Source organism: Exophiala oligosperma, assembly GCF_000835515.1.
Source record: "Exophiala oligosperma strain CBS 72588 unplaced genomic scaffold supercont1.3, whole genome shotgun sequence".
NCBI classification, from domain to species: domain Eukaryota; kingdom Fungi; phylum Ascomycota; class Eurotiomycetes; order Chaetothyriales; family Herpotrichiellaceae; genus Exophiala; species Exophiala oligosperma.
This window is the reverse complement of record NW_015622820.1, coordinates 3,281,263-3,305,871: the sequence shown is the minus strand read 5'-3', so window position 1 is coordinate 3,305,871 and position 24,609 is coordinate 3,281,263. Positions and strand designations below refer to the sequence as shown.

Here is a 24,609-nt window from a genome sequence, read left to right as displayed (position 1 = left end):
AGTCTCCTTTTGGTCCACGGACACAATTTTCGCTGCAGCGGAATGCCTCCAACCTATCTGCATCGAGAGCGGTTTTCTTCGCATGTTTACAGACAAGGTACTGTGACGAAATGTTGAGTACTTACCAAGTTCAATTGAACCAAGCACCGGCGCATGGCTCCATCCCGGCTCGGAGGCATTTGATTGTGTGCTAACGGGTGCATGGCCAATTTGGGCGCTTGACAGAGGCCCATCTGCGTTTCCCGGAGCCCAAGGGTGCAAATTACGCCCATCAAGTGGAGGGATGTTTGGCATTTGTTTGCAAAAGGTGAAGATAAGTTGAAGTCGTTCATTACTCGGTCATGTATATGGAAAAGGCAACCACTGTAACGATCGCCGGATGACTTGTCCGCAAATCCTCTCTGACTCGTCCGTCGTTCTTAAAGCCAACAAACCATCCTGTTTCCAGCCTTTTTCTTGCTTCTTTATATCACATCTTCCCCTCCACCCTTTCAGTGGCTTCGTGTGGAATCAGTCGCTCCTGGACAATCGCATAGTAATTGCGCACAACAAATACCAAAGCCTGATGAACAGTTGGGATCCCGCACTCGATGCAGCTCCGACGACAGTGTGATTGCCATGTCTCAACCTCTGGCCCCGCGACCCTCTCACAATGCTGACGGCTCAATTTATCCCCTGAATTCACTAAAGCCGCGCAAGATCTCGACAGCGTGTGGCGCGTGCAAGCAAAGAAAAACAAGGGTGTGTTGATTTACTTCTTCCTGCTTCCCCTCCACTAATCAACGGCCAGTGTACCGGCGGGAATCCTTGTGAGGCCTGCGCGAGCAGGAACAGTCCTTGTGTGTATGATGCAACTTCCGACCAGCGACGGAAAATCGCCAACCAGCGCAACGTTCAAGAACTTGCCGACACCCATGTGCAACTGGAAAGACATCGGCAGCTGCTTGGAGGTATCATCGCAATTGTCAAGGCTGGGGATGCCCATGCCAACGAAGATCTGGCCCGCGTCATACGCTCCGATGTTGATCTCTCGCAGCTAGCAGCACATGTCAGAAACGAGTGTCGAGCAAACGTATCGATACAACAGGCATTTGAAAACATCGACTTCACCATCGATGGGCCTCTTGAACTTCCTTCTCCCAGCCAAGTCCTTGGGCGCGTCATCTCCCATGGAGACTCTGTGACTTCTTTCATATTACCATCGCAGAAATCGGAGTCGAACAGCGACATTACCATGCACTCAGCCGATCAAGCTGCTGATACTCGTCTGGAAGGCCGACAGCCGTGACGAAACCACCAATATATGATAGAACAGTTATTGTCAATCAGCACCGACCACTTTTACCCGTGCAGACTCAGAACAGAACCCCAATACGGCATGACTATCCTGAGTGGGTACCTAAGCAGACTATTACTCATACAACACGTTGCTCGATGTTGCTAATGGTATGGAAGCTATCATCCATTTAGATCACCTCGGCATTATGGGAAGCAACTCTCGTATGATTTCATGGTTATTTGATCGAGATCGGTTTGCTCTGCCATACGTGTCGACGGGTGTCTCTCAATTCCAGTTCAGGCATCTTTTGGTATAGCGCTGAGACCTTCAGAGGCCAGGGATGCCTGTACACAGCTTCATTGGGACCCGGACTCGCATCATCATGTGGAACAAAGAATGTGGTGGCACTACAAGACCGGAGTGATACGCTTCATCTTGGACCAGCTGGAAGTGTTACATCAACAACCACCGAAAGATGCTCTACACTGAACAATTAGAACCAAGACCAAACGACAGAAACGGCAAGCGATGTTGTTGATGTTGATAATTGAAATATTTTATCATTGCGAGTCTGTTCAATTCTTTTACGGAGTTTTGGCCTTGCCCTTTTTTTGGCGAGCAGTCACAACAACAAAAGCAACCCAGCTGCAAGCTCTCGTTCACGTTAACTTCTGCCACTATGCTCATATTGTCTTTGACCTCAGCCGGCGCTCCTTCCCAGATAAGGTGTTCCGACTGAACTCCGACCCAGATTTTGCAAGTGCCGATGGAACCACAACATCATACATCGACAACGCAACGGAAACAACAAGCGTGGTACAGTCACAAGGGCGACAGCCTAGGACATGAGTAAGTCGCACCAGATGCAGGTATCCGAACTTGGACGAATTCTTTCCTTCAATGGAATCTTAGAAAGAAGTCGTAAGCTGATCATCTATTCTTCTTAGTAGGGCACATGTTCTGTCCGATTCGTTCCCCACCAATTAGACGAACACGCGTTATACTTCCGGCTAACACACAAACGAGTCAAGTTGTGCTCGTTATGGTCCACACGAACGGACGGAAACGTACCTCCCCCCTCTTAGCTCGTGAGGGTTCGAACTACTGGGTACGGGGCCTTGTGTCTGCATGACATCGCTCACTTGTCACCGTTTTCGCCGGAGATGGGGGAAAAATTCCGGGCCAGCGAGCGACATCGAATCAGCATACTATTGTGGTTTAATTCGGCAATTTGATCATGTACACTGAAGGGGCTACAAGAAAAACTTGCCTTGAACAACAAGTCCAGGCATACAACCAACTATTCCATATCCTCTTCCTCATCCTCAACGACTTCTGTCACGACGGCCACCGGAGTAACCTCACCGCCGTTGAACCCGCCACCCGTGTAGGGACAACTCGACACCGCGCAGACCGTGTCCATCTCCGCCCTCATCTCGACATAATCTCCCGGTTTGGAACAATTCAGGGCCTTGAGGGTGTAATAGGGTGTGTTTTGGAACACGTTGAAGGGGTCGATGACCTCGCTCCAGTGTTTCATCCCCCACGGTCCCATCGCTTCGGCGAAGTTGGTCGCGCACGAGCGGTGATCGGGCTCGCCCTGGCGAGAGTAGAATCCGGGGTTGCAAGCCATGAACGACAGATCGTGGGTCTTGACCGTGTCGGCCGTCAACGTGAACATTTTTCGGTCACGGTTGGTCCAGAGACACTCGCCCACCTGAGGGGGGGCGAGCCCTCCCAGGGCGTACCTGGTGTAACTGGCGCTGAAGTGTTCCCGCGAGTGCGAGTACGGCGTGGCCCAGGCCATAAAGTCAACCACCTGTTGCCCTTCCAGATCGACGATGCGGAAATGGGAAGACCGCTTGACTTCAAAGGCGTAACCGTGTGCGGCAGGGACGACGTGCGTCTTCAACTTGGAGCTGGGTCGCATGACTCCGAGGAGGAGACTTTCCCAATCGTTACTGTTGCCGCTGCGGTTGTTCCCTCCAGCAGGACCATCAGAACCATCTTCCCGAATAATGGTCGCGGTCCCAGTTGGGTGGTTCTGGGGCTGAAGCAACTTCCTCGTCATGGTCGCAGGAGATTGGGGATCTTATTAGTAGCGTTGAGGTTAAAAGTCCTGGCGCCCCGACGAATGATGTATTTGACTTGCTCTACTGGTCCGGGAAATTCTCTCAGTTCGCAGCTCAGGGCAGTACACACCACTCGTACAAGACAAAGAGGAATGAGGACCCTGTGTGCTCGTTTGTGTATGAGATTGAAGGGTTCTCAGAAAGCCCATGGCTGAAGCTAGATGGATCGACTCCATGACCGGAAATCTCCGCCTCCCCGCCAATTGAGCAAACAATCAGATACGAGTAATAGTTGAGATTACAATGTAATATAAATTACGAGTGAGTTGCACATTGAGCGGAGGAGTTTTATTTTGGCGGTAGTGTATAGTTTTCACAAGTCTCAACCGCGTGCTCGTGCCGGATTCAAATGCCACCTTACGTATGGTGTACCAAATGATTTGAAGTTGGGATCTGCGAGGAGGAGGAGGAGGAGGAGCAGGAGGAGCTAGGCGAGATACACACTAAGGTAGTAAGTAGTACGCCGGAATGGTTGTCCCGCTCGCATTTGATTGTACACCGAACAAAAACACTTCGAGAAACGCAGAACCAATCACCGTGAATGGAGATGTAGATGCTCAAAACCTTGTGCAAAGATCATCTATTCAATAGTGTTCGTTACCCATTAAGTACCTTGAAGTAGTGCTTGTCTACGAGGGCGAAATTCCATCAGCTTGGCCCCGATCGCTCACCATCCCCCAAAGACACAAGCTAGGCTGACCATGCCGATCATGACATCGTACCCAAGAGCGCTGACGGCCGGGCTATCGTGTAGGGCATTCCCAATGGCGGCCAGGCCGTCGGTGCTCGATCTTGCCGTCTGAATGGTTTGCATCGACATGTATCCCAACGATACCGCGAGGATCGCACAGGACCATCGATATAGTTTCACAGTGTGATATTTTGTTGTTGTTGTGGTGGTGGTGGTGGTCGAAGGGTTCAGTTGGTCTTTGCCGAGCTCAGGACGAAGGATGATGTACGGCCCTGCGAAAAGTAGGACTCTCGTCGCGAAGAGGACTGGAAAGAAGTAACGCGTGCCCACGCTGTACGGAGCCAGAGCCAAGACGAACAGGTATGACAGGGTACTCGCACCTTGTCGAAAGGCGGAGGCTGGATGTACGGTGAGTCTCGTCGGGGTGAGATCGGTGTCCGAGTCTGCTCGTCCAAGGACCGACGTACGGAACAAGAATAAGTTTTGCGTAAAGGAGACCGGCAGGATCTGGTTTAGGAGGAAATAGACACCGAGATGAGGAACTTGTAGCCTTGTGCCTAAAGACAGAAAAAGGGAAAGACACAGACATGGTTCAGCAACGGTGCGAACCCCAGGAGTTCGTCGGGAAGCGGTCACTGCGACGTACCTTCGATGCTCATATACAAGTTCCATCCAAACGAGTACACGAGTGCCGACCGAGTCCACCAGAACCGACGTGGATCGTTACATATCACTTCCCCAAACTCCCGGAAGAGACGAGACTCGGTTGACCAAGTCCAGATGTGACGAGGACGAACCTTGAAATCCATCAATTTTGTGGTTGACCAGACTCGGTATGATTCCAGCAGAAAATTAAGCATGTGGTACGATAGCGCCGCGAAGCTTGTGGCCGACAATGCTGCAAAGAGCCAAGGTCGAGTGCTCTCTTGGTTTGTGGCACCATGTTGTCTTCTCTTTGTACTCTGGCTGGCATGACGACGTGGCCGTGTGGAGGATGCCGAAGGTAGGTTCAGATCATTCAGCAGTACACATGTCAGGACCAGTGCGGCGATAATGTATGTGAAGAAGATGATGGCGCCCAGGGTGTTCTTGTTTTCTTCCTCGGTCATTTTCGCAAAGGAGTCACCTGAGATCATTCCTTCCTTTTCCTGACCTGAGAAGGTCGATAAACAATACAGTACCTGACTATACCAATATACCAAGTTTCGACAATAGGTCAAAATTGGATCGGAGCGGGATAAGAAGGTGGACGCCATCCTCATACGCTGTAGTGGTGACGACATTGCAAAAGGGACGATACTCAATCGGACTATCGGAGACTGACTTTCGCCGACACGTATCTACAATTGAGGTTGATGGTACCACTATGCATGGATCAAGACGAGATAGTCCCCTCAGTGAGCATTTGAAAGCACAACCATATGCAATATACTAAGATTTGGGTCTTGAGAGGTTGCTATGCAAGTTACCGCCAAAAGGAAACTAGAGCACCATATGATGTTGCCAAACCTGTCGGTGAAACCCGGATCAAAGTTAGCTTGCTGCGAAAGAGTGCATGTCCATGCCTTACGTGTATTGCCGGCGTGCATAGTCCCAACAACGGTTGATGCTGAACAATGTTCGACAGTCCACCTCTACTACGCCATGTTCTAGAAGGTAACTTGTTGATGTTTGCATTATGAGTGCTTCGGGCCATCCGTCCACTACCAGGTCTTGTGCGTTGTCGGCCTTTTTCTGATCGAATCCTCCTCGCTTTTTATGCTTCCCTGGGTGTTCTAGGTCCAGGACCTACACTTCTTGTACGCTGGACATCATTAGACTGAAATTGGATAGCCCTGTCATCCGTACGATGCATGCTGGTATTGGGTTGATTTCATGATTCCTAGAAGCCATGGTAGCATTCGAGCAGTTGAGACCACGACACAGGGACGGTTGCCCCTCTGAAAGGATCAAGGACCAGGCTCAGTCATGGTCTGATTGTATCAATCAGAGCCAATACCGGTTAAGTTTGACCCAGTGTATGCTCGAGGAGAAAAAGGTAAACGTCCTGAGCTCACATTCTGCGACTGCAAGGATAACACATCCAACAGGCCAAGATGTAATCAGGAAGGAGTTGCGGGAGATGGACAAGCTGGTTAAAAAACCCTTGTATAGAGTACGTCAGTACTGCTCCAGGACGTGGTATTGTCGGAAATCATGGGAAAGGAGAGTGGCTGGCTCTTAGAGAATTTCTGATCAAAATCAGATCTTGCTCATTGCATCGTGAAAGCTTCCTATACTGCTTGAGGGAGCCAAGTGGTGCCCTTGGAGGGAGTGGAAGTGGCACTTCCGGAGGCCAGTGCCCAATCAAGAATCCTTTTCAGACTCCGGTTGCGTTTTCCGGGTCCTTCAAAAACATTTGCAGATACTCGTACAAATAGATCGAGATTGCTCTTGTTTTGTATCACCATCCATTCCCACTCGTTGGGGCGGACCGGAAAGTCTCGATGGCTTTGCGGTTTTCCTTCCCGTGCGGTCCTGGGCAAGTGCTGGCGTTGTCTTGCGCATTCGTACCTCGACTTTCGGGCTCTGCGAACTGTCCTTCGTCCCAAACTTCGTTCTTGTGCGCTTCACACAACTCACGCACAAAGCTTTGATACGAACAAACTTACCTTTCTAGTATGCCTCACTTTGCATTCCCAGTCCTGGCACGCTGTCTCCTTCGAACGAGGCTTGCACCCTCCGTGTTCCATCAAGGCGAAACTCGACACGCTCTTTGATCAGTTGAACGCGCCCCTGGGTGTCTGTCTCAGACATTTCGCAGCCGGCAGTCGACTTGTTCTTGACCGTGCCATACCTGAAGAACTTCACATGCCCTCCAACAGTGGTCGAAAGAGGCAGAAACAACGGTTCACCAGCAGTCTCGCAGCGCCAGAGCAGCCGATGCGCCAGTGTACTTGTCCTATCCATCCTTGCGATACACACTGCTGTGAGCAGCCCTTCCTGTGTCATTGTTCGATCAATATCTCCTTCTCCTCAAGGCTCTTCTGGTCATTGACCTCTCGGAAGGAGTTGATACACTTCGCGGTCACGTTGAAGACCCTTCAAAGATGGCTGTTGGAACTTCACATACAATGGAGAGATGCCAAAAGCAAGCTGAGGTTGGTTCTTGAGACTATACAAGGCACTGCAAGACTTCTACAACCACGCAGTCGTTCACAAAGCGTTGAAAGTCGTTCTTTCGTGGCCATCTCGATGAGACCGGGAAATTTCTCCGGCCGTATCTGGGCTGAAATACGATGAAAAATATTGTGTCTGACCCAATGTTGTGACAAGATTGTACTAAGCCAACTGCGAAACGGAGTACAACTCGCGGCCAATGAGAACTGCCCTCTGTATACTACGTCAATGGTGCAAGGCTGCGCGATCACTCGGTGAGAGATCTTCTCTTCAATGATCGTTCAAGGTTTGTTGGGGCTACTCGGCATCCCTACTATCTATTCTCTATCTGGCATCTGTGCTTCGTGGTCATAAGATGGTGCTAATGCTTAGGTACGATGCTCGTGCCCTCACTGATGCGATAATATTAGTCGTGCGCGGAGGTCAATAGCGTGTGAGATAGCCGCCTCGATCCAAACACCTTCACATCCTAAGAAATACAGTTCTCTTCCATGGCACCATTCGCCGATTCAAGGAAACCCAGTGCCCACGCAACTCAGTGTCCGCCCCGACGCTCGCGCCTATCTTGACTTGAGCAACGATCGCGAGGATGACGGCGTGGATGATTGAATCGATGAGGGTCACGATCGCTAAATCCCTCGTCATCCTCAATTGAAATAGCCTCTGGATACCCATTCCCTGGATACCTATGCCCGCCTTCGCGTACCATCTCCGGCGAATGTCAGCGGGAAAAGAGATCTCAAATGGGGGTTTAAGAAAGAGATGGCGTGATATAGGCGGCCAAATGACCACAGCGGACTTACTTGTGAAACTGTTAATGATTGATTGGAAGAACGACCATCGTATGAGGTTGGGGAATGGTTGTGATTCGAGTGATTGGTACGACGGGGTGCAACGGAATGATTGTCATCGGAGCTGTCAGTACGATTGCCTGTGCGGCGACCCGAGCTATGGGCGCTGGAATCACTGTGAGGGAGAGAGCATGTAGAAAGCCTTTCGGCAGTACCATCGGACAACTCCCTTCGTCCTGCTCTCGGTTAGCAACCTTGCTAGAAGGGTTGCGGGTATGATAATCCTGCCATTCCGGTCCCTCGATCGGTGCAGTCTAGAGCGGGCCCCTGCATTGTGTTGTAGCTCCTCTTGTGTACCTCTTGATCGAACCTCTTCACGCATGGGCCGCTGGTCAGCATCTCTGCCTGATCGCTCTATTCTTGTAGGCGTCAATGAAGAGGGGTTAGAGGGATGGACGTGAGCGTCATTCGTTCTATGAGATCGTTAGATGGTATTGAGCTCGGTTCCCAGACATCATACCTGCTGCGCTGTCTTGGAATCCTCTCATCAGCCCCAACTCCATTATGCGTAGGGCTTCGGTGCTTAGGCAGCTTCACTTGGGACTGCTTGATCTGAGTCATGTTGTTCTAAGCCTAAGAAAGAGTGGTAGAATCAATACAAGACTATCAAATTGCGACCTACTTTATATATGAGCAGCTTCAATCAACCCTTTTCCAACGCTAGCCCGAGTATTTGTCAATCATGAACTGTTTGCCCTTGGTGGACAGAAGCCTTTTCATTTCCAGTGATTGTGACACTGCCACGCTGTCGGAGCTCAGAGGCGGAGCTCGATTGTCCTCAAGGGCATACGATGCTCGACGAAGACTGGTTGCCCTGCAAAAGACATGCACCGGCCTTGGGAGGATACGAAGGTCAAATGGCCGAGGCTGAGCAGTCCTCCGGACACCTTACGCTGCCCAACGCGATGTTGACTGCAATTGCTGCCTGGATATGAGGAAGACGGAGAGTCTTGCCTTGTTTTTTTTGCAAGAGGCAATGCGACAGGATTGGTCAAAATGAATGAAGCAGATTGGGTTGGTTGCCTTCTAGTCCGGCGTCTGGGATCAAGCGGCGGCGATATCGACGGCATCTTTGACACTGTTTAGCAATCTGAAGGACTTTGGGATGTACGGTGGCTTCTGAGCATTCGAGCTCCATCAATTGGCTATCCATCATATGGCAACTTGTCGCGCTTCTTGTTGTGATGTTATCGGTTCATCAATGTGGTGAGGTTGGATTATGACCCCAGTCTGACCTGCCGAGCGAGATCAGCAAGCCACCATCGTGACAATCGCAACCTGCAATCTGCCGGCTTCAACCTTCAATCTTCATCGGACTCACCCATGTTTCCATACCGCTTCTTCGAGACATCATCGACGGTTGGTTTGGCTGGCCCAAGAAGCTTTCCCGATACGCGCCCAGCAAGCTGAACTGCCTCCGAAGATTGATCACGCCGTGAATTTGCCTCGCGAGCGGATGGTCCTGAATGGTCGCCCTGAAATCAAACAATCCCTACGCCTAGACGAAACGAGAGCCTTCTGATTCTTCCACCGGGCCATCTAGAACAGAGTAATATGCCACTACTGCAGCTGCGATTCTCTTTACCAGTCGATTGCTCGGACACCGCCTCGATCCGCAAGTACCTTTGATCCCACCTGACCTCCCGGGGCTGCGCAGCCACTGCGTTTCTGCCCAACACAATTTTGCATGCCTCGAATCAATTGGCGTCAGGCCCGTTCTCGCACTTTTGAAAGAAGGAGGATCCATAAAGCTGTCACACGGCATATACCTACGAGTACACCGACCCTTGTTCCCGGTTTCGATGGCTTTCTTGACGTCTCAAACCGCGAAGTCGATGCTCGCCTCCTACCGCGCCTCACTTTACACCAAGCGTCTTCATCCACCAGTGATCACTTACACGTCGGAAAGGTGAATCCCGTGTCTATCGTCGCTCGTCGCATCCAGCTAAAGGACGCAATCCTCTCGAGCAAAGTGGGCTCTCTCAGTACCTTTGGCCCTTTATTCATTAAATTTCGGTAGGTGAGGAGATCTATGTCCAGCACTTATCCGGCGCAGTGTCTTTATACTTTGCTATCGCTGGGTTTTTGAGCTCCATGATACCGAGCAGAATTCTGTCACGTGTGGGACGAAGTCTGTGGATGGCCAATGTTACAAGACTTCAGCAAGCCGGGCCATCCTCCAAGTGGATGGTGTCTCCCAAGGGCTGCCAGTCAAACATGGACATGTGGACACTGGCAGACTCGCTCAAAATCGATGGATGCAAGTACTATTGGATGCACGAAAGCTACAAATCTTGGTTCAGTCCCTGAGCAACTATCAGGCAACCGGATTTCAGAACTCCAAGTCGCCGTCGGTCGCGATATGATGTGACTGGCTGAGCCTTGTAGTCCCTGACAGGGCCAAACACTCATGATTGATCGAGATGGAACATTGGGGCATGCTCAAGAATTATATTTCTGCATTGAGTAATTCAGGATTATCACAAAAGTCTCAATTTTTGTGGTGCTACACAGGTTGGTTTTTAGCCCTTGTCACACCGCTCTTTTTCGCCCGTTCTCCAGACAACCCCCATCGTTGTACACCTCATGCTCGGTGCTTTTGAGAGAACAGTGTCGCCAACCTCCTGCCACAAGATCCTTCTGGAGTTGCGAGTCGCTTTCAAGCTGTCGGTATGCGATCAAAGTGTTGAACAACCCCTGGTGTTCGAGTAGTGGTGTCAGCGGCACCAGCCAATTTATCATTCAACGCCGAGGGCCATGGAAGACTCACTTTGTCGATTTGGATCCCTGATGGATACAATTTCTTTCACGTAATTTCCGAACCAGGGCTGCGTCTCAATATTCTAATTTAAAGATGAACACCAGGGTCAACACAAGTTCACAACAGACCGACTGCTCGATAAGATGCTCAGGTAAGGGAATGCCAACTAACATCGCGAATCCAGGCACTGTCTTTGGTCCAGCCATGCAAGATGCGAACGTGACCCTTGTCCTCGGGGTGGCAAGAGACTTCGCAAAACATGCAGTCCTCGTATTCACGCATCTTCTTGCACACCGGGGTCACAATCTTGACGTACTCGTCGAGTTTGGACGGGTCGATGAACATCTCAATCGTCATCAGTATCCCGTTTTCGCTTTTCGATTCGATGAATTGCGCAATTGGGACGAGATTGCGAGTCTCTTGAACATGACCGGATGCCGTGGCCATGTTGATGGATCAGTGTGATTCGGGGAGATTATGGATAGGGCAAGGATATGTTTTTGAGTGCCAGGAAGAGGTGTGAGAATTGTACAGACATATGAAGCCTAGGATGGTGAAGAAACATGGTACGATCGAGTGTTTATATATACATGACACATCCCTCTCTACCTTAGAGTTCGACGGAGGCAAGGAGGGTCATTGAACGATACGAGCTCGTAACCGGGGCTTGCGTATGCGCATGTGCCCAAGATACTCGAATGGGAAGGCGTTTGAAAAGGGAAAACTGTTCGTGTTCGTTGTAGTAGTGGAAAGCTTAAGAGTGCTTGTTTCTCTTTGGCGAAGCAAACAAACCGACAGCGGCAGCGGCTGAAGAGCTGAATGAAGGATGCGGGAAGTATTGGTGGCGTCAATACGAAGCTACAAAGCAAGGGTGGTCGGGCTGAAAAGGGAAGGGGTTTGATATGTGCTTGTGTGTGGTAAGAGTAATTAATACTCCCTGGCATCCAGTAAAACCATCGACATCGGGATCCAGGTTCACATGAGAATCGTACTGGGCTTGGGTTGATTTTATTCTGTACCTTTGTCAAATCAATAAAGATATCCAAATGAGAATCTCTGGGTAATTCTTCTCACGTACGCCCGGATATGGGATTCCCACCTTGGAGTAAAAGTGTGGAGGAAGTTTGTAAAACCATTGGAGTTGGAGAAATGACAAAAAGAAGCCGATATCGTTCGACTCCAACGTGGGTTTCGGTTATTAAATAAATACGGGATTGCCCTAAAGTAGGTACACGGGGAGTATCACGAAGTGAGATCTTGTTGACGAAAGAATTGAAGATCTATTCTCTCATGAAGAAGAATTGATATCGTACAATATAAAACTTACCTGGACAATATTACGGGGTGACCAGACAACACAGACATCCCAACCGAATTTTGACTTGACGAAACAAAAAAAGACTCGAGTCGATTGGAGTACTCGGTATCACATCATCGCAACTCCCGAGGTTCGTAAAGAGTATCATTCCGTCGACAACAACGACAACGACAACGACAATGCCATCGACCATCGTCCACAACTCCCGCAACGAGGCGAAGCCGAGTGCCAAGGCGACGGGGACGTTCACGGGTGACGTCTGGATGGACCCCGTCCTGGAGGGACCGGGGATCAAGTTCAACCACGTCATGTTCCAACCTTGCGCCAGGACCTACTGGCACACGCACGAGAACGGTCAGATGTTGAAGGTGCTGGCCGGGTCCGGGTGGATCTGCGACAAGGGGGGCGAGCCTCGCCGCCTGAACGTCGGGGACATGGTCTGGTGCGACGCGGGGACAACCCACTGGCACGGAGGGGGCGACGACACGTACATGATGCACCTGGCCGTCAGCCACGGGAAGACCGTCTGGCACGAGGAGGTCACGGCCGAGGAGTACGCCGCGAAGAAGAAGTAGTGGTGGTGGTGGTGGTGGTGGTAGACAAGGGCAGGGATAGGGAGATTTGTATGTATGAGAATATGATTGAAGAGATCAATAACGTTGATCAAGATGGTCTCGAAATTCAAGTCCCCATGACCATCAATATTAAGGTATATATGTCTTTTCCGATGTCTGGGTCGATGCCTGGTGTGATGTATCTTCTATTTCTTGAATAGAAAGAGGGGTTCTAAGACGGTAAATTCGCTCTCACCGAGTATCAAAGTCCCAAGTCCAAACTCAAATACCAGGTACACCTGCCCTCCTCCAGATCGTCCTTCCGTCTCCAGGGTCAGGCATTCCAGGTAGGATCTCTCTCAGCAAGTCATTGATGTTCAACCCTCTGTCCTTGGCGGCCTGCCACTGCCGAGGGTAACCCATACTCACCTCCTCGAACCTGACCCCGTCGATCCAGTCGGTCCTCCTCACGTGGAGGTGACCCGTGACGACGACTTTGGCGTTGAACCTGGTGTGCCAGTCCCTCGTTTTGCGCGTCCCGCACCACAGACTGAACCTGGGGATGCTCGGGATCGTGATGACGTCTTCCCGAAGTGGCCAGTGGTTGATCAGGACGAGTGGGAAACCCCTCGAGGCGGCCTCTCGGAGGCGTTCCTCCGTCTTGCTGACCAGTTCTTCGCACCATTGGTCCCTGGTCTGGTGAGGGTCGGGGTGTAGGAGTGCCTCGTCGGTCGCGTAGATGTTTTGTTCCATGGCCCAGTCGAGAGCTTCCTCCCGGGTGACGTGGTCCGGCCGGAAGCTGTAGTCGTACAGCGTAAAGATGGGACAGATCAGACATGGACCCCCCTCACCTTCCCACTTCACAAACTCGTCCTCGGGTGTGATGACCCCATACTCGTTGGCCACCCTCACACATTCTTGGTACTTGTACTCCCCCCTCAATTCCTTGTCGAGGTCGTCCTCGATCGTGACGCCAGGGAGGGTGTACAGTTCGTGGTTGCCCGGTACCCAAAAGACCTGCTTGAAGAGTTTTGTCGTGATCTCAAAGGCCTCCTGTAGATGTTCCAGACGTTCGCCGACGTCCCCGCAAATGATCAACCCGTCGTCATGGTGCGGTTGGAGTTCGTCCAGGGCCTCTCTGTTGTGCTTGTAGCTCAGGTGGATGTCTGATATGGCGTACAGGCGCATGGTTGGTTCTCTTTCGGGAGTTCGCCTCGTCTTGAAAAAGGAGGGAGAGACTGAACGAGAAAGTCGCTTTCCCTAAGTCGGTCCAGAAAATGGGCCGTCAATGTACCTGAGAGCCACAAGTGAGTCGCCCGATCCCCTCTATCGGAGAGATATTTGAGATCAAGGAGGAATTGTGTGGGAGGATGGAGAGATTATGAATCCATCGATCGGCCTTGTCAGTGTTGTCCCATTTTGTTTGTACCGGGAGTCTACGAATGATGGTTTGGCAAGCGGTGAGGTGGAAAGATATCAGGCAGCAATTCCTTCAAAATTATGCCAGCATGCTGAGTGAGAAGATATCCCGAGTCAAGTCTGATATTGTGTGTTTTTTTCGAGATGGTGTGCAGTATTAAAAAACAGTCCAAGTTTGGTCGTTGCACGAAATCAAGAGTTCATCATCTTGACAAAGCCTCGTTGGGTGAAACGAGGCTGGAAAAATGCCCCGGGTGCGGGGAAACACTTTTTCCGTCATGTACCACTTATCTGTTGATTCCTCGAGTGCTTCACAAGAGTCACCAAGGGTCGACAATGGCTCTTCTGCACAGAGCATGGCAAGCTAGAGGCTCTATCCGCAGCTGCTATAGGTTGCCCGTCCTACAACATCGCTCCCTTTCAGGAAGGGAAAAGCTACTCCGGGTTTCGGAGGAAGTTCAAGATGCTCTCGCTACTGGGAAGCCCGTTGTTGCGTTAGAGACGACGATCTACACTCACGGTAAACAACGACCATGAAGCGTGCTCTACGTCGATTACGAGGCTTACATGTTGCCAGGCTTCCCGTATCCCGAGAATGTCGCCTTGTCCTCCCATCTCGAGTCCTTGGTCAGGGTCAATGGCGGTGTGCCTGCGACGATCGGTATTCTTAACGGCGTCGCTCGAGTCGGCATGCAAGCAGAAGAATTGATTGAACTTGTCTCTACCGCTGGTAGCGAGAATACTTGGAAAATCTCCAGGCGGGATCTGGGCGTCATTGGTGGTCTAGGCCTCCGAGGCCAGAAACTGAATGGCGGAACTACAATCGCAGGAACAATGGTGCTTGCACATCTTGCAGGGATCAAGATCTTTGCCACTGGTGGCCTTGGAGGTGTTCATCGAGGTGGTGAAAATTCCATGGACATCTCGGCAGATTTGACAGAGTTGGGCCGGACTCCCGTTGCGGTGATCAGTTCTGGGAGTAAATCGTTCCTCGACATCCCACGCACTCTGGAATACCTCGAGACACAAGGCGTTGGCGTCGGGACATTCGCTGATGGCAGAACTGGCAAAGTCGACTTTCCTGCATTCTTTTGCCGAGACAGTGGTGTCAAAAGCCCGCAGACCATCCTTGATGAAGCCGATGCCGCGGCCATTGTCTATGCGCAGTCTCAACTGCCTGTACATTCTGGCTTACTGTTTGCCAACCCTGTGCCGGAACACTCTGCTATGGCTAAGGAGGACATTGACTCCATTATCGCACGAGCCGTTGCTGAAGCCGACGAGAAGGGCATTGGTGGGAGCGCTAATACCCCATACATATTAAAACGCATCAGGGAGTTGAGTCACGGTGCTAGTGTCAAGGCAAATGAAGCTCTGATCGAGGCGAACGTAGTCTGCGGAACTAAGGTCGCGGTCGAATTGGCTAAGCTCGAACGACGAGATGGTGCTGCACTTCAGCGGTGAGCCATGTTAGACTTCTCGTGATGGTGCCGAGGTCTCTCTGCTGACAATATGAAGGGACCATGCAATTCTCAAACGTTCTGCAACTTCCTCGGGGACATCCACGACAGAGCACGCTTCAACAACGTCTAGAAGCAATATCATTCCCGGGTCGGTCGAACCTCAGGCCGAACCCATAGATGTTCTGGTTGCTGGATCTCTCGCCAGTGACACCATTTGTGACCATCAGCCATTCAAAGACACTCAATCCCCAATCTCGCCTACTTTGCATACATCGAACCCGTCAAACATAACTCAATCGGCAGGTGGAGTCGGTCGCAACGTAGCTATGGCAGCACACCTTGCAGGCGCCAAAGTCGCTTTAGCAAGCGTGGTGGCAGATGATTTGGCCGGATCATCACTCCTAAGCCACATCAAGGAGAGCGGGCTGACGACAACAAACATCCGACAACTCCCAGCTGCAGACGGTGCCCGAACAGCACAATATGTCGCAGTAAATGACACCGGCAAAGATCTGGTACTCGCCATGGCAGATATGGCAATATTGGCACGACCAGAGATGGAGTCGTTGGACTACTGGGCGACCATGTTCGATCGCAATAAGCCCAAGTGGGTGGTTGCAGATGCAAACTGGTCTCCAGAGATTTTGTCGTCAATCTTCCAAGCCGCTAAAAGGCAGCAGGCTATGATAGCTTTCGAACCCGTCTCCACGGCAAAGGCTGCACGTCTGTTCAGTAAGTCCAACAACACTATGGCCAAGGCTGGCGTCGTTCCGAATCACATCATCAGTCTAGCCTCTCCAAACAGCATGGAACTTAAAGCGATCTATGATGCTGCGAGAGATGCCATGATGTTTGAATCGGAGCAGTGGTGGAAGGTGATTGATGGGTTTGGTCTATCAGGCACAGCATCACGAGACCGACTCATATCTGTTGCCGGAGTTGAACTGGTCAATGAGGGTATCCCGCAACAATGCATCCAACTTTTGCCGTTTATCCCGAACCTGGTCACCAAATTAGGACGTCATGGCTGTCTCTTGGTCAGCCTGCTGAAATGTACTGATGAGAGACTGACACGTCCCGAGTATGCACCTTACATACTGTCTAGGAATATGTCCGAGGGTTCTGAAGTCGGCGGAGTGTTTATGCGTTTGATCCCACCTTCTCAAGAAGTGAGGCAAGAAGAGATTGTGTCGGTCAATGGTATCGGTGACACAATGTTGGGCGTCATTGTCGCGGGACTGGGAAAAGGCTACACACTCGAAGAAGTGATTCCCATCGCTCAGGAGGCTGCAGTGCTGACGCTGAAATCACCAGAAGCCGTGTCCCCTGAAGTACAAAGCATACAAGTGAGGCTCAAGTAAAGAAAGCCAAAGTTCTGAACCAGTCAATCGTACCAGAATTTCCATGTCCAATGACAGAGAGGTCCGAGTCTTAGTCATCAATCGCCTCCTCTGTGGTCCGATGTTTATGAACATCCGCGCCGAAGAACAACAAGCCTTTTCTTTTCCACCCCACAACCGTTTCTTTCGTCTACGACTTATTGCATCTCATGCCCTTGTCGCATTCAAAACCATGAGAGCGGATCGGCTCATTGGGCTGGTTGCGATATTATATGCCTTTGAAAAATCTGTCGCATCACCTACTGCACAGCCTGAAAACCTCGATCCGGTCATTTCCGAGGTCCGAACAATTGGTTGCAATAATCTCACTCGAGATAGACTGAACGATAAAAGCCACTCGATCAATCAGAAAATCGTCGGGCGGCAAACATCGAGCTGTCCAGATCAATCGACCGCGTCGTTTTGTAGGAGTGGGTATTGTTTCTTGTCGTCGACGTACGACGGTTCTACCTGGGGAACTTGTTGTCCGGCCGGGTGGTCCCTGTGGCTGGATCAGGAGATCTGGAACAAGCAAAAGTGTTGTCCTCCGGGAACGAGTGGGACGTCATGCGATGATTCGGAACCTCCGTTGGAACCGAATGACTGTGGTAGTGGTGGAGTGAAATCCGGTTGGGCCTGTGTCTATTCCGACCAGACTACGAGTGATGGTACGAAAGAAGTGATGTTGTCGAGTACGATGATGGCGACGGGGTTGGGTTTGTCGTGGGTTTGGATGTCGATCATCTAACGAAGTGAATGACCTTTTTTCATTTCATTTCATCAGGGGTACCATGAGATATCTGACATGGGACGAATTTACTTTGTTTCCGTTGATAATGAAACGCAGCGAGAGAAAGTGAGTGGGCGTAATGATTGAACGATTTTTGACGACCATACATCAGACAGATATCTCACTGGGTATCAGTACGAGTAGAACAAATACAAACCGCGGTCCGCCTTGCATCTTGTACAGTCTTGTGCCCCTACACACAGGTAGTGACTGGCGTGGTGTACTATTCTGAAAGCCTAGGGATTGTGACTCCCGTCGGCACCACCTCTTCAGTCCTCAAAGGGCTTTCTGTCTGTTGCGAGAGTCAGCAATGTCAGCAGTGCCATTAACTAATGCACAGTCACATCCTTACCCATCTTCTTGACCATATCCTTACAATGTCTGTAAGGCCACCCTCCGACCCCCCTTCTCCGAGATATCCCTTTCTGGAACGGAAATAATCAGACTCCCTTTCCCCCCCCTCTCTCTCTCAGCCATGCCCAATGAATCGTCAATGGGCGGCGACACACCATCCTTTGTTTGGAACTCGTTCTGTCCTCAATACAGGGTACAAAGTACGAAGATTGTGGGGTGGTGGGTCGGTGTATCCCATGGGCAGTAAGTATGGGTGATACAAGCCCGCTTCGCCCAAGGTCAGCAATTGTGTCGAGGAACATATACTCTCTGTTATTCTGTCTCTTCGTATGTCCCTGTATCTGTACGGAGAACCTAGGGTATATTTACATCATGACATCCACATCACCATCCGCATCCACTCGTGAGAGTACACAAGAGGACAACCGCCGACAAGGTGACGACGCCGACGTGGTCTATCCATGTCTCCATCACCTCGAATCATCCAAATCCTTCATCATTCTTTGCGCTCTAGAAGATCTAGTCGAGGCATACGACGATTATAATCATGACCACGAAGACGATGATGACGATACAAAAACCTTTTCGTACGGTTTAAAAATCTACCCTCGAGTTTACGGTCCCAATGGGATTGAAAAGGTTCATCCTTTGGGTAAATCTCCAGTATTGACCATAGGACCATCATCACCACCTACTCAGACCACCACCACCACTACTGGTAGTGATATACCCAACCAACAACAACAACAACAACGACGACGACAATCCGTCATCTCCGAAGCCCGTCTCATCTTACAATACCTATACGAAACTTTTGCGAAACCTCTGGGTGGTAACAACAGCAACAACAACGGTACCGGCCTTTGGACACCGTCGTCACCAGAGGACCTCACTCGAGACCAATTTTTCCAAGAATTCGCAAACTCTTCACTCCTCTTCAAGGTCGACTTTGTCTTGGTCTCCGAGTTACCTTCAACAGTCTACCCTTGGGGGTTGGGCCACTTGGCGGGCATCTTCAATTACCCCTTCAGTCGGTACTTTAGAAAGGACCTCGGTGGCTTGTTTCGATACATGGAAGACGGCCTGGGCGAAACGAACCCGTGGTTCGGGGGTGCCTCACGAGGCCTGTCGGACTTTCTGACCATCTTCCCGATGGACATGGCGGACCAAAGAGGTTACTTTGACGGTTCCAAATACCCGAGGCTCCAAACTTGGTTGGATCGAATTCGTTCGTTGCCGGCCTACAAGAGAGCATTGGAAAAGGGTGGGAAATATAACCTGAAGACGTTCAGGTAGACCGACAATCAATCCATACCTACCTGTACGGAGTACCTGGGTGCCTACTAGACAAAGACATATCTACCCACTCTTGACGATACAAGGTATACTCACTCATCTCCGGTACCAACAACAATCAACTCTTGCTGATGTACACTGTAGAGAGGAAAAAACAGGAAGCAAACAAGAAAAGCAAGGACCAAGCTCATTCAACTTTTTACCCATGATAATTGATTGATAACAATGTTCTATCATATCTATCACAGCCCTCGCCAATCTATTTCGATTCTTGCTTTTCTTTCGTCAAATAGATTTCTAATCCGACCAGGGCCTCATTTGTCTCCAAGGAAAATAAAAGACAAAGGTATTTGGTACTGACTCAATGTGCATCATACCAACCCATTTTAAAAACTAACTCCGGAACCGAATTGCTCATGAATGTTCATCAACAAAAAAGAGAAAATAACCCCATGACAGCGTCTAGCATATTGGAATCATTCTATGCCATAAAGCGCCAGATCTCCCTCAAATGCAATCAGAGGCAAAAAAGGAATGGCGCAATGTCGTGCAGATCGTCAAATGATGCGAGTCGCCTAGTCATCCTCATCCGAGAAGACTTCCTCACCACGCTTGCGTCGGGCCATTCTCTGTGTAGATAGTCAGCAACTGTTCATGATATCATAAGATCAAATCAAAACTCACCTCCTTCTTCTTCTTTCTCAGCTCAGATGAAGTCAGCTTCTTAGCCTTCTTGTTGCCTTCAATCTTGTTGCCCATAGCATCGAACTTGTCCTCCTCATCATCACCCTTATCAGTCAGACGAGGACCGCTACCTTGACCAGTCTAATACAGAAGTTAGCACATTTGAAGAAACAAAAAGATTCAAAAGTGTACATACCACCCAGTTGTGACCACTTGGGGTCATCTTTCCGTTGACGACAGACCACACTTCGTTGGTCAAGCTCTCAGTGAACTCGGCGTTGTGAGAAATGATGACAACACCACCTTCGAAGGTCTTGAGAGCCTTGGACAAGGCACCGAGGGAGTCACGGTCGAGATAGTTGGTAGGCTCGTCGAGGACGATCAAGTGAGGTCGTTGCCAGGTGCAAGCAGCAAGCACAACCTTGACACGTTGACCACCAGAGAGACCACGCATACGAGAGTGAGAGATGAGTTCGGCATCGAGACCGAAGTTGGCACCGTGCTGTTCTATTTCACGACGGATCAAAGGTCGGAATTGACCGCTGGCGAGAGCCTCCTTTTGATCCACTTCGGCAACCATCTTCTGGTGAGAGTTGAGAATTTCAGATCGAGGAATCCAAGCATTGTCGGCAGTCATCATGGGGGTCCATTTCTCGTTCTTCATACCAACGTTCTCACCAAGGGCGAACGAACATTCGTACTCGTACGAGTTCTTGAACTTTCTTCGCGCGTGAATACCAATGACACGTCGTTGGGTACCGTCAATCTTGTAGATCTTGTCCATGGCCTTCTCGTCATCTTCGGTGACGATCTTGTTGGCACGATCCATGGTCTCACGATCTTCACCGGTCTGGAAACGCCATTGGATGTACTCCGACGGGGTCTTGTCCAAGTGGTTATCGATGTGAGCAAAAGCGTGTTGCTTGATGTAAGCAATACGGATGTTCTCGTGTTGGTAAACTTCACCATTGGTAGGGATCAATTCACCAGTCAGGACGTTGACGAGAGTGGACTTGCCAGCACCGTTGGGACCGATGACGGCGATACGAGAGCCAAGAGAGACCTGGAAAGTGATGTCGGAGATTTGAGGCTTGTCGGTACCAGGGTATTGGAAGGACATCTTGTTGACACGAACGATGGCCTTGGCCTTGGTCTTCACACCTTCGAGGAAACCAGGTTCGGGGAACTTGAATTCCATCTCGGAGGCACCGAGTTCGAAGTAGGAACGAGCAGCAGGTACTCGCTTGGCGAACTCGGTGAGGTTGCCACGGTATCTTCGGAGCTTGAAGCGCTCGTAGTGGATGACGTGCTGGATGACATTGTTCAAGAATTTGGAGTCGTGAGAAACGATAATGGATGTGCAAGGAGAGTTGATCAGGTATTGTTCGAGCCAGGCAACGTTCTTGACGTCCAAGTGGTTGGTGGGCTCGTCAAGCAGAAGAATATCGGGCTCTTCGAACACGGCACGAGCCAGGGCCAACTTCATCTTCCAGCCACCAGAGAGCGAGGTGATAGGTCCCTCGAGTTGAGAGTTGAGGAAACCGAATTCCTCGAGCTTGGACTCGATATCTGATTGTGGCTTGTCAATGTTGACCTGCTTCAACTTCATCATGGTCCAGCCAATGACGGTAAGTTCAGTATCGGCAGCATCAAGATCGTGCTCAACGAACACAGTCTTGACTTCATCCTTCTTGGGGAAACCCTCGACTTGCTCATTGTTGATGGCGCGCATGAGGGTGGACTTGCCGGAACCGTTGGGGCCCAAAAGACCGTAACGCTGGCCACGCTTGAGGCGGAGATGAGTCTGGTTAAGGAGAATCTTAGCACCGTAGGCCAAGTTGAATGTGCAGTTGCAGAGATCTTCGCCTTCTTCCTCGTCAGCCTCAGCCTCAGCTTCTTCCTCGATGCCGGGGGAGGCCTTCTTTCTCAGCTGTTCAGCAACAGCAGGAGCGTCTTGCTCGCCAACCAAAGTCTTTAGGTATTCTTGAGTGTTGGAAACCCAGTCTGGTGCTTCGGTGACCTTCTCGTCGATCAGTTGACCGGCGATAGCGGCAATGTACTCAATAACGGCCTCGGATTTCAAGGCATCCTTGTGCTTGGGCTGAAGGATAGACTTGAGGACCTCAACAACGGTGGTAACTTCACCAGCAGTTGAAACCTTGGGGAAGCTGCCATCTTCCTTGACGGCACCGACACGCTTGAGAGTCTCGAGACCTTGCTTGGTCTTCTCACGCGCCTCAGGATCGGCCATGTTTTCGTAGTTCTTGGTCAGAGCAGGCATCAGCTTGGGCAAGAAAGAAGCCACAATCTGGGGATCCTCGACCAATTTACACATGTTGTCCACGATAACAGCAGCCTTCCGCTTGATGGCAGTCTCTCGTTCGGCCAGACCTCGCTCAAGGAGAGGAACCATAATGGCCAAAGTGGGCTCGTGCACATCAGTAACGAAAGTGGTGGCACCGAGCAAGTGAACGGTCTCGGGAACGTTCTCAGGCTTAGCGATACACTTGATCAGTTCGGGGATGAACTTTTCAATATCCTTGTTTTCGATCAATTTGCAGATTTTTTCCATTGTGCCGTATGCCTTCTTCTTGACTTCAGGCTTGGTGTCCCACATGGACTCGGAAACGATAGGAATCAGGGTTGGGACGAGGAAGGATAATTGAGTGGGGGCAGTCTCAACGAGAGCCTCGATACACTCGAGACCGTTCATCTTCTCGGGCCATTTTTGAGCCGTGATGATGGAATTTCGGATGTGAGGAAGAGCGGCCTTGACGGCGTTGGGGTTGATGGCTCGCACAATGGCGAGAGATGCGGCCTGCGCGGCGTTCTTGACGGAGACCATCTTGTCACCGACGGCGGCAAGGGTCAGTGGGAGGAGGGAAATCAGGTACGGCTCAACCGCAGGAGAGATGGTGGAGTGAGCAGCAATGGCTTTGATGCCGTCGACCGCTCGTTCTCTGACGGCAGCATCTTTCTTGTTGGCGAGTTGCTTCTTGAAGGTCTCGACAGCCTTGGTGGGCATAACGTGCTCCTCAATGGGGCCGTTCAGCAGGGTGGCGAGGTTGTTGGAGGCTGCGTTGATTTCATCCTGGGTCTTTGAGACCGACAGAGATTGCATCAACTGATCGAGGGTGTTGACGGAGAGCTTGGTCTCCTTTGCGGAGGAGACGGGAGTGGAAGTCATTGTGTCGACCGCTGGCATGTCGTTTTGACGCCGGGTTTTGAAGGTTGACGATGAGTTAATGGGGACTGAAGGGGGTTGTGTGAGATTTTCAGGAGAAGCTGAAAGTGGCGGTCTATGGGGAAAATCGATGCCCACGGACTGCGTTCTCACGCAAATCACGCTCTAATCGGCGTCTATTGGGAAAAAGAAAAAAGACAAGTGCAAAGACTCTATCGAAAGAGTAAATGCCAAACGGATAGGGATAGAGAGGGAGTGATGGAGAGGGAGAGATGGATGCAAAGGAGAAAAGGCAGGTGGCAGTGAAGGCGAGGGCGATTTTTTTTATTAAATTTCAGCGGCGGCCCAAAATTTTTTTCCCTTAGCGCCTCTTCTCAGGCTGACCATCTACACGCTTCTCTCTCGGAACCCAAGCAACGCCGCCCTTTTTCGTCGATTCCCATCATTTTCCATGGTTACTACTCCGTCCTGCGCCCGGACTCTCGCCCTGTCCTGTGTCCAATCGAACTTCTCCCTTTTTGCCAGTAAGAATTTGCGGTCGATCATTTTCCCTCGCCTTCACCCCCCATTTTCCTCTCCTTGGATGTTCTGGAAGAGCCCAGGGACCTTCTATGCGAGGACGGGAGTCAAAAGAGGAGGATTTTCATCTACGAGTTGAAAGAAGAGGGTACCCATTGTCCCATCAAACACACGTCCCCTCATTCCAGGCTCTGACAAAAAGACCTATTTCTGTCACAGTCATCCCCGACCAAATTTTGGGCCTCTGGGAGGGCTGAGTTGCCCCAAACCCCGGTCACCTTTGTAACACTTGTGATGCGGGATCAGCGGCATGGCCTCTGACTCTACAGGTTCTTCGCTCCCCTTTCTACGAGTACCACGTCAGACCTGCATCGACAGGCATCGCCTAGACGAAGGAAAGGGGGAATGTGTTGTGTGTAATCAGCCACTATTTACTTCGCCCCCCCTTGATCATGACTTGTCATATGCCATTTAATTCTGGCCTTGGCCTATTTTTTTCATAGCTACTATGGTTCTAAAGTACCTCGTCACAATGATTTGCCTATACAGTATAATAAGAGTGTCAGCAAAGAGGGGTGGGTATGTTCGTCGCCCAGGCAGCATCTGGAGGTGGAAGGGGAAAAAATAGTGGGATGCAATATCGCCACTATCGATAAGTGGTGGTGATAACCGTAGATAAGGCCATACAGTACGGAAGGAGGTCCAGTACAATACTAGGCACTCCAGCACTCCGTACTACAGGTGGTGAGCCCTGCGCTGGATTATCGTTACGAGTA

General features: G+C 50.6%; 5 protein-coding genes across 6 annotated transcripts; 2 read left to right on the top strand and 3 right to left on the bottom strand.

The window, feature by feature from the left end:
• Positions 1-4,078: 4,078 nt before the first annotated feature.
• On the bottom strand, positions 4,079-5,286 carry PV06_03928 (uncharacterized protein; the record flags this gene model as incomplete). The annotated part of the gene is made up of 2 exons (XM_016404756.1): positions 4,749-5,286; positions 4,079-4,659 (listed from the first exon to the last, which is right to left on the bottom strand). The coding sequence occupies exons 1-2, from the start codon at positions 5,236-5,238 to the stop codon at positions 4,079-4,081; spliced, it is 1,071 nt and encodes a 356-aa protein (XP_016265761.1). The 5' UTR covers positions 5,239-5,286.
• Positions 5,287-9,411: 4,125 nt separating this feature from the next.
• Positions 9,412-10,933, top strand: PV06_03927 (uncharacterized protein). The gene has a single exon (XM_016404755.1). It carries the CDS (start codon positions 9,800-9,802, stop codon positions 10,130-10,132), a length of 333 nt encoding a protein of 110 aa, XP_016265760.1. The 5' UTR covers positions 9,412-9,799; the 3' UTR covers positions 10,133-10,933.
• A 1,977-nt stretch (positions 10,934-12,910) lies between these two features.
• Positions 12,911-14,186, bottom strand: PV06_03926 (uncharacterized protein). The gene has a single exon (XM_016404754.1). The coding sequence runs from the start codon at positions 13,931-13,933 to the stop codon at positions 13,028-13,030; it is 906 nt and encodes a 301-aa protein (XP_016265759.1). The 5' UTR covers positions 13,934-14,186; the 3' UTR covers positions 12,911-13,027.
• Positions 14,187-14,499: 313 nt separating this feature from the next.
• On the top strand, positions 14,500-18,010 carry PV06_03925 (the record flags this gene model as incomplete). Of its 2 annotated transcripts, XM_016404752.1 has the most annotated exons (3): positions 14,500-14,684; positions 14,742-15,624; positions 15,683-18,010. In XM_016404752.1, coding segments are annotated over 3 exons (2,374 nt in total), but the record flags the coding sequence as incomplete, so codon positions are not given. The 2 variants fall into 2 exon arrangements, with proteins under 2 accessions (XP_016265757.1, XP_016265758.1); XM_016404753.1 differs by having other exon boundaries at positions 14,500-15,624.
• A 2,011-nt stretch (positions 18,011-20,021) lies between these two features.
• Positions 20,022-23,335, bottom strand: PV06_03924 (uncharacterized protein; the record flags this gene model as incomplete). The annotated part of the gene is made up of 3 exons (XM_016404751.1): positions 20,022-20,075; positions 20,131-20,271; positions 20,327-23,335. 3 exons carry the CDS (start codon positions 23,333-23,335, stop codon positions 20,022-20,024), a joined length of 3,204 nt encoding a protein of 1,067 aa, XP_016265756.1.
• Positions 23,336-24,609: the final 1,274 nt, after the last annotated feature.

Excerpts from the sequence above, each read along its gene's own strand:
- PV06_03927 (XM_016404755.1), top strand. The coding sequence starts at position 9,800 with ATGCCTCGAATCAATTGGCGTCAGGCCCGTTCTCGCACTTTTGAAAGA.
- PV06_03926 (XM_016404754.1), bottom strand. The coding sequence starts at position 13,933 with ATGCGCCTGTACGCCATATCAGACATCCACCTGAGCTACAAGCACAAC.